Source organism: Xenopus tropicalis, chromosome 7 (assembly GCF_000004195.4).
Source record: "Xenopus tropicalis strain Nigerian chromosome 7, UCB_Xtro_10.0, whole genome shotgun sequence".
In the NCBI taxonomy this organism is placed as follows: Eukaryota; Metazoa; Chordata; class Amphibia; order Anura; family Pipidae; genus Xenopus; species Xenopus tropicalis.
In genome coordinates this window covers 132,100,395-132,117,742 of record NC_030683.2, presented here as the reverse complement: position 1 = coordinate 132,117,742, position 17,348 = coordinate 132,100,395, and the positions used below count along the sequence as shown (strand labels likewise).

General features: G+C 50.7%; 3 protein-coding genes across 3 annotated transcripts; 2 read left to right on the top strand and 1 right to left on the bottom strand.

Annotated features, from left to right (window-relative positions):
• The first annotated feature begins 825 nt into the window (after positions 1-825).
• Positions 826-3,908, top strand: LOC101734670 (proproteinase E). The gene is made up of 8 exons (XM_004920101.3): positions 826-978; positions 1,523-1,608; positions 1,706-1,803; positions 1,936-2,070; positions 2,165-2,301; positions 3,165-3,307; positions 3,450-3,602; positions 3,776-3,908. The coding sequence occupies exons 1-8, from the start codon at positions 939-941 to the stop codon at positions 3,809-3,811; spliced, it is 828 nt and encodes a 275-aa protein (XP_004920158.2). The 5' UTR covers positions 826-938; the 3' UTR covers positions 3,812-3,908.
• Positions 3,909-4,971: 1,063 nt separating this feature from the next.
• LOC116412402 (extensin-3-like) lies at positions 4,972-6,774 on the bottom strand. The gene has a single exon (XM_031906590.1). The coding sequence runs from the start codon at positions 6,772-6,774 to the stop codon at positions 4,972-4,974; it is 1,803 nt and encodes a 600-aa protein (XP_031762450.1).
• A 1,373-nt stretch (positions 6,775-8,147) lies between these two features.
• cela3a (chymotrypsin like elastase family member 3A) lies at positions 8,148-11,391 on the top strand. Its single transcript, XM_031905506.1, has 8 exons — positions 8,148-8,224; positions 9,171-9,256; positions 9,355-9,452; positions 9,585-9,719; positions 9,814-9,950; positions 10,709-10,851; positions 10,992-11,144; positions 11,246-11,391. Exons 1-8 carry the CDS (start codon positions 8,185-8,187, stop codon positions 11,279-11,281), a joined length of 828 nt encoding a protein of 275 aa, XP_031761366.1. The 5' UTR covers positions 8,148-8,184; the 3' UTR covers positions 11,282-11,391.
• The last annotated feature ends 5,957 nt before the right edge of the window (positions 11,392-17,348 follow it).

The window sequence follows — 17,348 nt, the reverse complement described above, 5'->3', positions numbered from 1 at the left end:
GCAGGGCATGTAGTCAGACCCAGCAGGGCATGTAGTCAGACCCAGCAGGGCATGTAGTCAGACCCAGCAGGGCATGTAGTCAGACCCAGCAGGGCATGTAGTCAGACCCAGCAGGGCATGTAGTCAGAGCCAGCAGGGCATGTAGTCAGAGCCAGCAGGGCATGTAGTCAGAACCAGCAGGGCATGTAGTCAGAACCAGCAGGGCATGTAGTCAGAACCAGCAGGGCATGTAGTCAGAACCATATTGCTGTGTAACAAGGACCAGGAATGTGCGATTTTTTCAAGGTTCAGCTGAATAACGAATCCAAATACCAACCTGAATCTGAATTTGCATATGTAAATCAGCATAATTAAGAAAGGGGGAATGGGCCAGTCAGTATACAGGTTGGCATGGGGGCATTCTGGGAAATATATGGAGCAGCACAGAAAGGCTGAATCTAGAACTGAACCCCCTTTTTTCAATGTTCCAACAATGAATGGCGACTTACTGATCTACATTAGACGTACTTGTAACCAATCAGGTGTAAGTCTGAAGCTGCTGGAAGCCTCGGCCAAGTGGCTGATCCAGATTTCCTTCAGTTCTGTCCCGTGACCCAAACTTGTACAGAGCAGCAGGACAGACGGACACGGAGGCAGAGAGAGAGCTTTGGTTCTGTGCCCAGTTTGTCCTGGCAAAGTCTCACCCAAAGGAAGGTGCCCAAGGTCCCTGGCACAGGAGGGTGGGAATGAGCAGATGGTTCTTGGACCGGGAACGGCGATTATCACGCCCATTGCACCTGGGTGGGGATCAGTCCATAGGGTCTGTTCCTAGAACCAACAGATAAAGGTCAGAACCGTATGGAACATTCTGGGTTGATAAAGACCATGACGTAAGGTTTGTGCCGATAAAAGTTCCTATAAAAGGAATCGGATTCGGCAGAACTTTCCTTCCGAACAAGATGCTGAGTTTGGTCTTCTCTGTTCTGCTGCTCTCAGGAGGTGAGTGAGGAGAGAGGGCAGGTCACTCTTACGGTTGGCTCTCTAGTTCTTTCAGCTCTGGACTTAGGAGTCTTTGAGTTCCATTCATTAGGAGCCCAACTGTGATATTCTAGTTCTTTTAGCTTCATGTATAGTCTTTCCCACCCTGGTCAGTAGGTTCCTATGTCTATTGTCTACAAAACCCAGCTCAGTAGGTTCCTCTGTCTCTGGTCTACTTGCTCTGGTTAGTATGGTCTCCGAGCTCCAGTCTAGTCGGTTCCTCTACCTTTTGGTCTGAAGGCTCCTCATCCCACTCAGTAAGTTCCTCTGTCTCTGGTCTATAGGCTTCTCAGTTTGGTCAGCAGATTTCTCCTATTTTAAACTGAAGCTTCTCCCTCAGCTCAGTAGGTTCTTCTGTCTCTGGTCTACATGCCCGGGTTACTATGGTCTCCAAGCACCAGTCTAGAAGGTTCTTCACTCCAGTAATTAGGTATTTCCCACTGCTGTATAGAGACTTCTCACTCTAATAGGTTCACCCAGCTCTGGTCTGTTACTGTCTCCGCAGCCTATGGATGTGGGGTTCCCACTTACGCTCCATCTGCCCGAGTGGTGAATGGTGAAAACGCCAAACCCTACAGTTGGCCTTGGCAGGTAAGAACATTCATGGTGTGAAATGATGATGCTTTGGATTGGTTATGTAGAAGATAAGGTTGAAACAAGACACACACCCATCCCTTTGCTGCTTTAGGTCTCTCTGCAGTTCCTGGAAGATGGGGTATTTTTACACAATTGTGGGGGAACCCTTATCGCCGACAGATGGATTCTGACTGCCGCCCACTGTATCAAGTGAGTATCACAAGAGACACGTGTAGGGGGGACACCCAGGGATTGGGGGGCACCAAGCGGTAGGGGTTATTGAGAAGAGAAGATGTAAGAAATAGTCCCTGTCTCTTTATTGGTTAATCTCTCTCATTGCAGCTTCTCCTGGACCAATCGGGTCGTGGTTGGAGATTATGACTTAGCCAATGAGGAAGGAGCAGAGCAGATCTTCCTTATTCCATCTGAGGACATGTTTGTGCACCAATCATGGAAATATAATTGTATCCCTTGTGGGTAGGGGGAGTTACCTTTTTGTTCCTAAGACCAATCACATCTCAGCTGCTCAGTGATTGGCTGACAGTGATCTGTCCTGTTCTCTTTACTTTAGGAATGACATTGCCCTTATCCGATTGTCCCGCCCTGTGCAGATAAGTGATAAGGTTCAACTGAGCTGCCTCCCCCCCGCCGGGGAACTGCTCCCCAACAATTTCTCCTGCTATGCCAGTGGCTGGGGGCGACTTTACAGTAAGTACATCATGGAATTCTCTGCTGGGGGGGGGGTTGTTATTCTTAGATATAAAACACATATCCCAAAATACTTCCTGCTCCTGGGCTGCTCTCTTTCCCATGGTCAGACAGGAACCTCCCCCTGGGTAAGTGAATCCAATCTCCCCCCAGTACTTACCCAGGTACAGAGCTCTGATTCTCTGTACTTCCTGCTCCTGGGCTGCTCTCTTTCCCATGGTCAGGCAGGAACCCCCCCTGGGTAAGTGAATCCAATCTCCCCCCAGTACTTACCCAGGTACAGAGCTCTGATTCTCTGTACTTCCTGCTCCTGGGCTGCTCTCTTTCCCATGGTCAGGCAGGAACCTCCCCCTGGGTAAGTGAATCCAATCTCCCCCCAGTACTTACCCAGGTACAGAGCTCTGATTCTCTGTACTTCCTGCTCCTGGGCTGCTCTCTTTCCCATGGTCAGGCAGAAACCCCCCCCTGGGTAAGTGAATCCAATCTCCCCCCAGTACTTACCCAGGTACAGAGCTCTGATTCTCTGTACTTCCTGCTCCTGGGCTGCTCTCTTTCCCATGGTCAGGCAGGAACCCTCCCCTGGGTAAGTGACTCCAATCTCCCCCCAGTACTTACCCAGGTACAGAGCTCTGATTCTCTGTACTTCCTGCTCCTGGGCTGTTCTCTTTCCCATGGTCAGACAGGAACCTCCCCCTGGGTAAGTGAATCCAATCTCCCCCCAGTACTTACCCAGGTACAGAGCTCTGATTCTCTGTACTTCCTGCTCCTGGGCTGTTCTCTTTCCCATGGTCAGACAGGAAACCCCCCGGGTAAGTGACTTCAATCAAACATATAATTTATACTTTATTTTACCCCCTGTGCAGCTGGGGGGCCCATTCCTGATATCCTGCAGCAGGCGCTGCTCCCGGTGGTGGATCATAATCACTGCACCCAGAGAGACTGGTGGGGCACCAAAGTGAAACGCAGCATGGTGTGCGCCGGAGGGGACATTCGCTCTGTCTGCAACGTGAGTGCCGGCCTGTAGGGGGAGCAGTGACACATTCAGGTTATATAGTCGCTCTAGTGCCACCTACAGGCCACATGGCAGATAACACTATTTCATTATAGATTTTACAAACTTTGTAATTGTCTGGTATTGTTGCTTTTAGGGTGACTCTGGGGGACCCCTCAACTGCCAGGGGGCCGATGGCCGGTGGTACGTACATGGGGTGGCCAGCTTTGTGCATGGCTACGGGTGCAACACCCTCAAGAAGCCCAGTGTGTTCACTCGCGTGTCGGCCTTTAACTCTTGGATCCAGCAAGTGAGTAGAGATCTGGGGGGGCAATGTATTAGGCCAATATTGGGGTGATTTTGTACCCCACTTCTGGTTGGGAGAAGGTTACCTGGGGCAGATTATACTAATAGTTTGCTGGGGGGGAGGGGTTACAGATCTGCTCTCAGATTGGCTGTATTTGATTTATTTGTTCTTTCCAGACCATCAGTGAGAATTCCGTAAGTGGATTCCAGTAGATCCTTCCCGGGAATCTGGGCGGAGTCATCTCTTCTATTGGTCCTTGTACTGATTCTCCGGAACACAGATCCAATAAATCCTCAGCAATTCATAAGAGTCTTTTGGTTTCATTGTGATCAAGTCCAGTTTAGGACTGAGGATTCTGGGGGCCACAGAGACCCCAACATTTGGGGCAAGAATATTTAATACAGAGACACCCTATTATCACCCCAGGGCCCATTGTGCTGTCACTGACTAATCTAGACCATAGGGTGCCGTTAGTGGGGAGCACCCAGGGCCCATTGTGCTGTCACTGACTGATCTAGACCATAGGGTGCCATCAGTGGGGAGCACCCCAGGGCCCATTGTGCTGTCACTGACTGATCTTGACCATAGGGTGCCATCAGTGGGGAGCACCCCAGGGCCCATTGTGCTGTCACTGACTGATCTAGACCATAGGGTGCCGTCAGTGGGGAGCACCCAGGGCCCATTGTGCCGTCACTGACTGATCTAGACCATAGGGTGCCATCATAACCCCCCCCCCCAGTACAACAGGAAAACACAGACGTCTGTACAGATCGAGTTTATTCCATAGAATTTTAGTTAAAAGCTTTGTACAAATAATAGAATTTATTCCGATAAATACAATTTAATTCCACGGAGAGACACAAAGAGACAACAGGAAACACAAGGCGCCGTCGTGCCGCCATTAACCCCCGGGGCAATTAGTGTTTCTGACCAACACGGGCAGTGTCATTGTCACAGGCCTCTCCCCCCTCCCTAACCGGTGGCTCATAGGGATAACAGACACCCGCACTCTCTGGTACCTGCTCCTTGTCTGAGGGTCCCTGCCCTGCACCCCCCAACAGAAGAAGCACCCAAATTATAATCAGTAGCATTCGGGTGAATATCAGTTACACAAGCATTGTCTATCAAACCATCCTGAGGCTCCTGTGGCTTATGGCCAACTGGGCAATGCTGGACCCCCGGGAGTGATAAAGCCAAATGGCTCCCTGCGGGATCCAGTTGCCCTATAAGCAGGTGAGCTGCTGGGGTACGCGGATCTGTGGTTTCTGGGCCACACTGGTCTGCACTGTGAGCTGCTAGGGGGCGGAGTTTGTGTCTGACATCATATGAGCCGCTAGGGGGCGGAGCTTTGTGTCTGACATCATATGAGCCGCTAGGGGGGCGGAGCTTTGTGTCTGACATCATATGAGCTGCTAGGGGGCAGAGGTTTGCGTCTGACATCATATGAGCCGCTAGGGGGCGGAGCTTTGTGTCTGACATCATATGAGCCGCTAGGGGGCGGAGCTTTGTGTCTGACATCATATGAGCCGCTAGGGGGCGGAGCTTTGTGTCTGACATCATATGAGCCGCTAGGGGGTGGAGCTTTGTGTCTGACATCATATGAGCCGCTAGGGGGCGGAGCTTTGTGCCTGACATCATATGAGCCGCTAGGGGGCGGAGCTTTGTGCCTGACATCATATGAGCCGCTAGGGGGCGGAGCTTTGTGTCTGACATCATATGAGCCGCTAGGGGGCGGAGCTTTGTGTCTGACATCATATGAGCTGCTAGGGGGCAGAGCTTTGAGTCTGACATCATATGAGCCACTAGGGGGCAGAGCTTTGCGTCTGACATCATATGAGCCGCTAGGGGGCGGAGCTTTGTGTCTGACATCATATGAGCCGCTAGGGGGCGGAGCTTTGTGTCTGACATCATATGAGCCGCTAGGGGGCGGAGCTTTGTGTCTGACATCATATGAGCCGCAAGGGGGCGGAGCTTTGTGTCTGACATCATATGAGCCGCTAGGGGGTGGAGCTTTGTGTCTGACATCATATGAGCCGCTAGGGGGCGGAGCTTTGTGTCTGACATCATATGAGCCGCTAGGGGGCGGAGCTTTGTGTCTGACATCATATGAGCCGCTAGGGGGTGGAGCTTTGTGCCTGACATCATATGAGCCGCTAGGGGGCGGAGCTTTGTGTCTGACATCATATGAGCCGCTAGGGGGTGGAGCTTTGTGTCTGACATCATATGAGCCGCTAGGGGGCGGAGCTTTGTGTCTGACATCATATGAGCCGCTAGGGGGCGGAGCTTTGTGTCTGACATCATATGAGCCGCTAGGGGGTGGAGCTTTGTGTCTGACATCATATGAGCCGCTAGGGGGCAGAGCTTTGTGTCTGACATCATATGAGCCGCTAGGGGGCGGAGCTTTGTGCCTGACATCATATGAGCCGCTAGGGAGCGGAGCTTTGTGCCTGACATCATATGAGCCGCTAGGGGGCGGAGCTTTGTGCCTGACATCATATGAGCCGCTAGGGGGTGGAGCTTTGTGTCTGACATCATATGAGCCGCTAGGGGGTGGAGCTTTGTGTCTGACATCATATGAGCCGCTACGGGGCGGAGCTTTGTGTCTGACATCATATGAGCTGCTAGGGGGCGGAGCTTTGTGTCTGACATCATATGAGCCGATAGGGGGCGGAGCTTTGTGTCTGACATCATATGAGCCGATAGGGGGCGGAGCTTTGTGTCTGACATCATATGAGCTACTAGGGGGCGGAGCTTTGTGTCTGACATCATATGAGCCGATAGGGGGCGGAGCTTTGTGTCTGACATCATATGAGCTGCTAGGGGGCGCTGTTCCAGCAGTAGTAGAACCATCCCCCAACAAAGTATGATCCATACCAGAAGAGGAATCGGCACTAAAGGTCTCTGGCTGCACTTTATGTAAAGTATTAGCCAATGTGTGTGTAGGATCAGAGCCAGGGTTGGCAATCAAGTCCCCACATATGGAGGCAGCCGCCATTTTCTTGGTTGGCACATCAGAGTTGCTCTGAGCTAAGTGCAGGTTTGTGGGTGAAGCTTCAGTGGGGTGTTGCTCCCGGTCTCCCCTCACAGCCCCAACCAACACACTTGGGGAAAGAGGCTCAGAAGCGGCCGGAATTTGCACAAACTTTTCCCTATGGGAAACGGCATTGGCAGCCATCTTGGATTGACTCCTTGCCTGAATGGGACACATAAGCACTGGGTCTGGCCGCTCAGCTGTTACAGGGGGCAAATCTGGTCTGTTGGACCCGGGGCTGTGGGGCAATTGGCAAACTGGGCCGGTGCATTTCTCAGGCTAAATCTCAGGGCCCTGGGGCTCAGTTACATCTGAGACACATCCTTGTTTCCAAGGTAACCACATTCCAGTGCAGACCGTACAGGCAGGGCCACGCCCAGTAACAGAACTCTCTGGATCCAGAACTTCAGAACCAGTGCTGGGATCCAGCTCTCACTCATCTCCTCTGGTTCCAGACATGTTCCCACACACTTAGTGTCAACTTCCATCCGGGAGCTTCACTGAGACCTCTGGTTAGGGGCAGAGACAGGGGCATGTAGTCAGTATGGGTCGGTCAGTATGGGTCGGTAAGTATGGGTCGGTCAGTATGGGTCATTCAGTATGGGCTGGTCAGTATTGGTTGGTCAGTATGGGTCAGTCAGTATGGGCCAGTCAGTATGGGCCGGTCAGTATGGGTCAGTCAGTATGGGCCAGTCAGTATTGGTTGGTCAGTATGGGTCAGTCAGTATGGGCCGGTCAGTATGGGCCGGTCAGTATGGGTCGGTCAGTATGGGCCGGTCAGTATTGGCCGGTCAGTATGGGTCGGTCAGTATGGGTCGGTCAGTATGAGTCGGTCAGTATGGGGCGGTCAGTGTGGGTCAGTCAGTATGGGCCGGTCAGTATAGGCCGGTCAGTATGAGTCGGTCAGTATGGGCCGGTCAGTGTGGGTCGGTCAGTATGAGTCGGTCAGTATGGGTCGGTCAGTATGGGCCGGTCAGTATGGGCCGGTCAGTGTGGGTCGGTCAGTATGAGTCGCTCAGTATGGGTCGGTCAGTATGGGTCGGTCAGTATGGGCCGGTCAGTGTGGGTCGGTCAGTATGAGTCGGTCAGTATGGGCCAGTCAGTATACAGGTTGGCATGGGGGCATTCTGGGAAATGTATGGTGACCTGCAGAACAGAAAGGCTGAATCTAGAACTGAACCCCCTTTTTTCAATGTTCCAACAATGAATGGCGACTTACTGATCTACATTAGACGTACTTGTAACCAATCAGGTGTAAGTCTGAAGCTGTTGGAAGCCTCGGCCAAGTGGCTGATCCAGATTTCCTTCAGTCCTGGCAAAGTGTCACCCAAAGGAAGGTGCCCAAGGTCCCTGGCACAGGAGGGTGGAAATAAGCAGATGGTTCTTGGACCCTGAACGGCGATTATCACGCCCATTGCACCTGGGTGGGAATCAGTCCATAGGTCAGAACCGTATGGAACATTCTGGGTTGATAAAGACCATGACGTAAGGTTTGTGCCGATAAAAGTTCCTATAAAAGGAATCGGATTCGGCAGAACTTTCCTTCCGAACAAAATGCTGAGTTTAGTCTTCTCTGTTCTGCTGCTCTCAGGAGGTGAGTGAGGAGAGAGGGCAGGTCCCTCTTAGGGTTGGCTCTCTAGTTCTTTCAGCTCTGGACTTAGGAGTCTTTGAGTTCCATTCATTAGGAGCCCAACTGTGATATTCTAGTTCTTTTAGCTGCATGTATAGTCTTTCCCACCCTGGTCAGTAGGTTCCTATGTCTATTGTCTACAAAACCCAGCTCAGTAGTTGGCTCTTTCTCTGGTCTACATGCTCTGGTTAGTATGGTCTCCAAGCACCAGTCTAGTAGGTTCTGCTACCTTTGGTCTGAAGGCTCTTCATCCTGCTCAGTAAGTTCATCTGTCTCTAGTCTATAGGCTTCTCTGTTTGGTCAGTAGGTTTCTCTTCTTTTAAACTAAAGCCTCTCCCCCAGCTCAGTAGGCTCCTCTGTCTCTGGTCTACATGCTCTGGTTAGTATGGTCTTCAAGCACCAGTCTAGTAGGTTCCTCTACCTTTGGTCTGAATGCTCCTCATCCCACTCAGTAGGTTCCTCTGTCTCTGATCTACATGCTCTGGTTAGTTTGGTCTCCAAGCACCAGTCTAGTAGGTTCCTCTACCTTTTGGTCTGAAGGCTCCTCATCCTGCTCCATAAGTTCCTCTGTCTCAGGTCTATAGGCTTCTCTGTTTGGTCAGTAGGTTTCTCTTATTTTAAACTAAAGCCTCTCCCCCAGCTCAGTAGGTTCCTCTGTCTCTGGTCTACATGCTCTGGTTAGTATGGTCTCCAAGCACCAGTCTAGTAGGTTCCTCTACTTTTGGTCTGAAGGCTCCTCATCCTGCTCAGTAGGTTCCTCTGTCTCTGGTCTACATGCCCGGGTTACTATGGTCTCCAAGCACCAGTCTAGAAGGTTCTTCACTCAAGTTATTAGTTATTTCCCACTGCTGTATAGAGACTTCTCACTCTAATAGGTTCACCCAGCTCTGGTCTGTTACTGTCTCCGCAGCCTATGGATGTGGGGTTCCCACTTACGCTCCATCTGCCCGAGTGGTGAATGGTGAAAGCGCCAAACCCTACAGTTGGCCTTGGCAGGTAAGAACATTCATGGTGGGAAATGATGATGCATTTCTATCGGTTATGTAGTAGATAAGGTTGAAACAAGACACACACCCATCCTTTTGCTGCTTTAGGTCTCTCTGCAGGTCCTGATAAATGGGGTATTTATACACAATTGTGGGGGAACCCTCATCGCCGACAGATGGATCCTGACTGCCGCCCACTGTATCAAGTGAGTATCACAAGAGACACTTGTAGGGGGGACACCCAGGGATTGGGGGGCACCAAGCGGTAGGGGTTATTGAGAAGAGATGATGTAGGAAATAGTCCCTGTCTCTTTATTGGTTAATCCCTCTCATTGCAGCTTCTCCAGGACCAATCGGGCCGTGGTTGGAGATTATGACTTAGCCAATGAGGAAGGAGCAGAGGAGATCTTCCTTATTCCATCTGAGGACATGTTTGTGCACGAATCATGGAACAATAATTGTATCCCTTGTGGGTAGGGGGAGTTACCTTTTTGTTCCTAAGACCAATCACATCTCAGCTGCACAGTGATTGGCTGACAGTGATCTGTCCTGTTCTCTTTCCTTTAGGAATGACATTGCCCTTATCCGATTGCCCCGCCCTGTGCAGATAAGTGATAAGGTTCAACTGAGCTGCCTCCCCCCCGCCGGGGAACTGCTCCCCAACAATTTCTCCTGCTATGCCAGTGGCTGGGGGCGACTTTACAGTAAGTACATCATGGAATTCTCTGCTGGGGGAGGGGGGGGGTTATTCTTAGATATAAAACACATATCCCAAAATACTTCCTGCTCCTGGGCTGCTCTCTTTCCCATGGTCAGACAGGAACCTCCCCCTGGGTAAGTGAATCCAATCTACCCCCCAGTACTTACCCAGGTACAGAGCTCTGATTCTCTGTACTTCCTGCTCCTGGGCTGCTCTCTTTCCCATGGTCAGGCAGGAACCCCCCCCTGGGTAAGTGAATCCAATCTCCCCCCAGTACTTACCCAGGTACAGAGCTCTGATTCTCTGTACTTCCTGCTCCTGGGCTGCTCTCTTTCCCATGGTCAGGCAGGAACCTCCCCCTGGGTAAGTGAATCCAATCTCCCCCCAGTACTTACCCAGGTACAGAGCTCTGATTCTCTGTACTTCCTGCTCCTGGGCTGCTCTCTTTCCCATGGTCAGGCAGGAACCTCCCCCTGGGTAAGTGAATCCAATCTCCCCCCAGTACTTACCCAGGTACAGAGCTCTGATTCTCTGTATTTCCTGCTCCTGGGCTGCTCTCTTTCCCATGGTCAGACAGGAACCCCCCCCCCTGGGTAAGTGAATCCAATCTCCCCCCAGTACTTACCCAGGTACAGAGCTCTGATTCTCTGTACTTCCTGCTCCTGGGCTGCTCTCTTTCCCATGGTCAGGCAGGAACCTCCCCCTGGGTAAGTGAATCCAATCAAGCATATAATTTATATTTTTTTTTTACCCCCTGTGCAGCTGGTGGGCCCTATCCCGATATCCTGCAGCAGGCGCTGCTCCCGGTGGTGGATTATGATCACTGCACCCAGAGAGACTGGTGGGGCGCCACAGTGAAACGCAGCATGGTGTGCGCCGGAGGGGACATTCGCTCTGTCTGCAATGTGAGTGCCGGCCTGTAGGGGGAGCAGTGACACATTCAGGTTATATAGTCGCTCTGGCGCCACCTACAGGCCACATGGCAGATACCACATTAACACTAACGAGGGCAAACTTTGTAATTGTCTCATATTGTTGCTTTTAGGGTGACTCTGGGGGACCCCTCAACTGCCAGGGGGCCGATGGCCGGTGGTACGTACATGGGGTGACCAGCTTTGGGTCTGGCTACGGGTGCAACACCCTCAAGAAGCCCAGTGTGTTCACTCGCGTGTCGGCCTTTAACTCTTGGATCCAGCAAGTGAGTAGAGATGTGGGGGGGCAATAAATGGGGGGGTTTACAGATCTGCTCTCTGATTGGCTGGGACTATTTTCTGTATTTAATTTATTCTTTCTTTCCAGACCATCAGTGAGAATTCCGTAAGTGGATTCCAGTAGATCCTTCCCGGGAATCCTGGCCGGGAATCTGGGCGGAGTCATCTCTTCTATTGGTCCTTGTACTGATTCTCCGGAACACAGATCCAATAAATCCTCAGCAATTCATAAGAGTCTTTTGGTTTCATTGTGATCAAGTCCAGTTTAGGACTGAGGATTCTGGGGGCCACAGAGACCCCGACATTTGGGGCCCATTCTCCTAGCAATTAGATATAGGGGTGATACACAGGCCTGGGGTGGGAATAACAAAGGCTGCTGGGAGTTGCCCTTAGTGGCCCTATAGAGGGGCAAATCCATTCTGTGCCCCACACCTTCCCATGGCTAGTACAAATGATTTACGACTGAAATGGTTTTACCCCTAACAGAAAATACCTGCACCCAAAAATGTCATCAATAGCCCCAAATTCCATTACCCCCCATCTGTATGTTACTGAGGGGTGGGCAAAACTGTTGCCAGGGTTGGAATGGTTTCTAGGAGTTGGTAGCACTAGGTAGGTACCTAATATATAGGGGCAGAGACAGGGGAAAGTGTTGGAAGGGTTACTGCCTGCCCTGCTCTCATTTCCCTACAGAAATAGGGGTTGGTAGCACTAGGTAGGTACCTAATATATAGGGGCAGAGACAGGAGAAAGTGTTGGAAGGGTTACTGCCTGCCCTGCTCTCATTTCCCTACAGAAATAGGGGTTGGTAGCACTAGGTAGGTACCTAATATATAGGGGCAGAGACAGGGGAAAGTGTTGGAAGGGTTACTGCCTGCCCTGCTCTCATTTCCCTACAGAAATAGGGGTTGGTAGCACTAGGTAGGTACCTAATATATAGGGGCAGAGACAGGGGAAAGTGTTGGAAGGGTTACTGCCTGCCCTGCTCTCATTTCCCTACAGAAATAGGGGTTGGTAGCACTAGGTAGGTACCTAATATATAGAGGCAGAGACAGGGGAAAGTGTTGGAAGGGTTACTGCCTGCCCTGCTCTCATTTCCCTACAGAAATAGGGGTTGGTAGCACTAGGTAGGTACCTAATATATAGGGGCAGAGACAGGGGAAAGTGTTGGAAGGGTTACTGCCTGCCCTGCTCTCATTTCCCTACAGAAATAGGGGTTGGTAGCACTAGGTAGGTACCTAATATATAGGGGCAGAGACAGGAGAAAGTGTTGGAAGGGTTACTGCCTGCCCTGCTCTCATTTCCCTACAGAAATAGGGGTTGGTAGCACTAGGTAGGTACCTAATATATAGGGGCAGAGACAGGGGAAAGTGTTGGAAGGGTTACTGCCTGCCCTGCTCTCATTTCCCTACAGAAATAGGGGTTGGTAGCACTAGGTAGGTACCTAATATATAGAGGCAGAGACAGGGGAAAGTGTTGGAAGGGTTACTGCCTGCCCTGCTCTCATTTCCCTACAGAAATAGGGGTTGGTAGCACTAGGTAGGTACCTAATATATAGGGGCAGAGACAGGGGAAAGTGTTGGAAGGGTTACTGCCTGCCCTGCTCTCATTTCCCTACAGAAATAGGGGTTGGTAGCACTAGGTAGGTACCTAATATATAGGAATTTTTATTATAAAAATACACTTACATTAATTCATCAAAACATAACATATAATCAGCAAATCCGAAAGTCACAAACCCACCCATACACCCTCCTGCCCGCAGAGTCCATCCCTCTGTCCATAGGCAATAGTCCAAAGAAAAGTCCTCCAACCCACCAATTCATAAGGCCAAACTTGCAAAGTCTTGTTATTGTCCATATGGCCTTTATACCACCCCAACACACAAAAACAATAGCCAATCCTTGTACTCCAGGCTGGAAAATGTTACCACCATCACCCTGAGAAGAAAAGGAGAGTGGTATGAGAGTACAGGAGACCATATTAATAAAGATACAACAGTTCCCCCATACAGCACATAACAAGAGGACATGCTCATGAAAGAGAAAGGTACAACCCTCGCCATCTTATTTCATTAGTGTTTGACCTCCTTATATCATTTTCCTTCAGGAAACTCAACTGAACCAGAGTTGCTCTCACAATGTTGTCAGGAGTAGCACCAGAATAACCAAAAGTTCTCCTGCACCTTTGTTGCCAGATCTGGTACCGTGTGCAGGCAATGATAATGTAGAGGGTCTCACGGTCCAGTAGATGTTGCCTGGCAGAAACCCCATAGGCTGACTCTGTATAGGTCAAGTTGTTTAAGACGGGAACTTTAAGAGATGCTGCCAACTGACCATACACATCTCTAGTCACTGGGCAACTGACCAGAAAGTGTTCCTGGGTCTCCTCCACCCCACACTCCCAGGGGCAATTTTTGCTGCCAATACTAAGGTAATTCAAGTTGCCCCGGACATAGAGTTTCCCTTGGAGAGAAAGCCAACAGTTGTCAAAGAACTTAGGGGGGAGTCTCTTGCCATTAAGATAGTGAAGGCTTTCCTGTAGGATGTCCCCCACACAGTCTCTTAAAGCGAGAGGAACAGCAAAATAGTCCCTGATCACCCTGTGATACAACTGCCTTCGGGGAGATGTGGCCAACTCACTCATCCTGACATCCCACCTCTTCAGAATCTTCAGAGCGAGAACTAGGTGTGATGGGAGGGATCCCTGTACTATCCGAAATCTCTTCATTCTATCGCCTTGAAACCATGTCCCTACAAAAGGTGATATCCAATTCCTGATACAAACTTCCCACAGGGAATCATTTCCTTGGGCCAAGCCCCCAAAGTTAAACTTCAGGAAAAGTGACCCAAAGAAAGCCACAGGACACAGCATGTCCAGCCCTCCCTCCTTCCGCTGCAGGTACGTTATCCCCCTTTTGACTGGATTCAGCTTGTGTCCCCAGAGCAACTGGAAAAACAGGCTGTGGACCCTGGCGTAGAGAGATTCTGGCAATGGGTACACGTACGCTACAAACAAAAACAGAGGGACCAGGTAGGCCTTGATAAGCTTCACCCTTTCCCTGTAGGCCAGCCTCCATCCCTTCCATCGCTGGACCTTTGCTGTTCCGGCATTCAGTTTCTCATCCCAATTTAGCCTGCAATTGTCTTCCCTCCCAAACTTTATCCCCAGGATCTTTATGTGGGATGGGGCAGTTTGAAAATTCGGAGAGATGAAAATCGGGCTCACCGTTCAACGTCCAAAAAGCCTCCGACTTGTCACGGTTAATCATTGACCCAGAGGCCTCAGAGTAGCTTCGATGGCTTCGTTAAGCAGCCTCCTGTCCTTCGGACTGGATACCACAACTGTCACATCGTCCGCGTAGGAGAGGGATGCCAATGTCTGGCATCTGGGGACCGATTATACCCTCAAGCCACAACTCTCCAGACTGCGCAGGAATGGGTCTATGGCAAATACGTACAAGAGTGGGCTCAAGGGGCAACCCTGTCGCACACCAGACTCCACATTGAAATCATCTCCCCTCCAACCATTGACAAGTGGGAAGCTTACGGCCCCTTCATACAAAACTGCCAGCCATTGGATAAATTTGCCCGGGATGCCATACTTAGCCAAAGTAGACCACAGGTACTGATGATTCACCCGGTCAAAAGCCTTGGCCTGATCCAAAGAGACAAGGTAGCAGCCCTTGCTCTGAGCTTTGCATACTTCTAAGGTCTCCCTGATAGTAAGAAGAGCCCCAAAGATGCTCCGCCCTTTCACCGTGCCGAATTGAAAGCCTGACAATAATGTGCCTGAGAACTGAATAAGTCTATCAAAAAATACCCTTGCGAGGATCTTTCTATCATTGTTGAGAAGGGCAATAGGCCTCCAGTTCTCAATATGCTCTGGGTCCTTACCCTTTGAAAGCAGGATCAAAGAAGAAACCCTCATGGAGGGGGGCAAGATGCCCTCCGCCAGGCAGTCTCTAAAGACATCCACGAGGACCGGGGCCAACTCATCTTTGAAGGTCTTATAAAACTCGGCTGTTAAGCCGTCTGGGCCTGGCGCCTTCTTTTTATGAAGGCTGTCAATAGCTGCTCTTACCTCGGCCTCCGTGATTTCTGCTTCCAAAAGGGAAAAGTCCAAATTAGATGTGTCAGGCCCTGGAGTCACCTCCAAGAAGTCAGTTAGCCTTTCCCCATCCAAAGCCTTGTTCCGGAAAAGGTCAGCATAGTAAGACCTCACAACACCCAGGATGCCCTCCCTGGTGTTCTGCAACTTACCCTGGGTGTCCATGAGGCCGGTCACTAACTTCCTGGCCACAGATTCTCGGTAATTCTGAAAAGGGTCCGGCGAGTGAAAACTCCCATAGTCCCTCTCCAGAACCAAAGATCTGTACCGGCTGTACTGATGCCGCCTGATCTCAGCCTTCAGCTGGTTCAGCTTTGACCCATCCACCCTGTCCGAAATACAGGCCTCCAACTTCTTTCGTAGGGACAGGTATCTTTTGTATTTCTCTCCCTCCCTACGTACAGATAGTTTTCTGAAGAGAGTTCGGAATGACTCCTTGGCATCCTCCCACCACGATGACACAGAGTCATAAAAGTCAACCCGACCAATCTCGCTCTGAAGACGCATCATAAAGATACGCTTTGATGACTCCTCTGCCAGGACACTGGTACTAAGCCTCCACAGCCCTCTCCCCCTACTAGGGATGGAAGAAGCCCCCCATAGGAAAGAAACTGTAAAGTGGTCAGAGTATTCCACAGGCTGCTCACGCACATCAGTGAATGACTCCCCCTTCTTAACAAAGGCCATATCAAGACGACTGGACCTCCCTGTCACAACCTCAGGGCCGTGAGTTCCCAGACATAGGGCAGGACCCAAAGAGCAAACAGTTGGTATCACAGGATGAGGCGTTTATTGGAGAAATGGCAAGTAGCCATCAGCAGGTTCCCATAAGCCAGTAGGTGGTAGCCAGCCTGCACTCTTGTTCCTTAGGGAATAGGGAAATACACACAGTTGGGGGGAATCTTCTTGCCGCAGCTAAGGTAGATTCCAGGGGAACACAGGGGAGGGGGTCCTGCCGTAGCTAAGGTTACACCCCAGACAAAAGGCTCCTTGGAACTCTTGGCAGCCACCTTTGTAGCCAGAAAGGGAACAGCCCCTGTCGTAAAACCAAAACAGGATTTGACTCCTTCTGCCAACCCAAAGGCAGCTTCCAGAGGGGCCAATCATAGCTAATCCCACTGGGCCTATGGGAAGCCACCTAGGGAGCATGCCCAGTTCAGTCTTTTGCATTTACTAGACAGAGCACTGCTCTCACAAGGGGTAACTATGTGTATTGTGTCACTATGGGGTCTGGCTTTGTGTGCCCTCACAATAGGGGCAATTACATGGGGAGGGCCAGACAGAGCCGGCTGGATACACACAATACACACCTAGATGAGATTAACCTACACAATGCATTTGCTATAACAGGTAGGAGGGGGGCAGGGGGTACATTTCAGCATAAACAGAAATATCTCATGGTTTCATCCAACTTATACAGTTTGTTATGTCACATTTCTCCCCCTTCCCAAATAGTGAGCCTGCTGGGGGCCTACACAGGTTCCCAGCAGCCTCACTAGCCAATTCCCATAAAGCAAAAGTCTTTAGTTCCTTGGGGGGGTGCATATTGGCAAAACAGGAATAAAAAGATGGGGTGTAAACAGAACCCACAGGATCTAAGAGGGATATTTCAGGGCGGCCATCATTAACCCTCTCTCCTCCATATGGGCGACCCTGTAATGTCACAGTTCTGGCCTCCAGGACAATAAAGGGGCCTTCCAGGGAGAAGGGAACAATCCCAGGTGGTACAGTCTGTATTCCCCCCCCAAGCAGTCAGGCCAAGGTGACTCATCTTAAGTGACCCCAATGACCAGTGGACCCCAAAGAGTATTAGACAAATGTTTACCCCCCTGTCTTTTCTTTAATTCTAAGTTCCACCCAACCTCTCTCAAGGCCCCGGTCCCTGTAACATTACACAATGGGGGACCCCTCCATCTGGGAGATATTGTAGGGACAGCACGGGGACTCACCAGTGTTTTATTTCTCTGTGGGGTAATTCTCTGGCCTTGTTGTCTGCCAGAGGGGGTTTCCGGAACAACTGCCCTGGTTACACGTTGTGCTTTTGGGGTGCCCCTTACTCCATTCCCAGAACTGACTGCTCT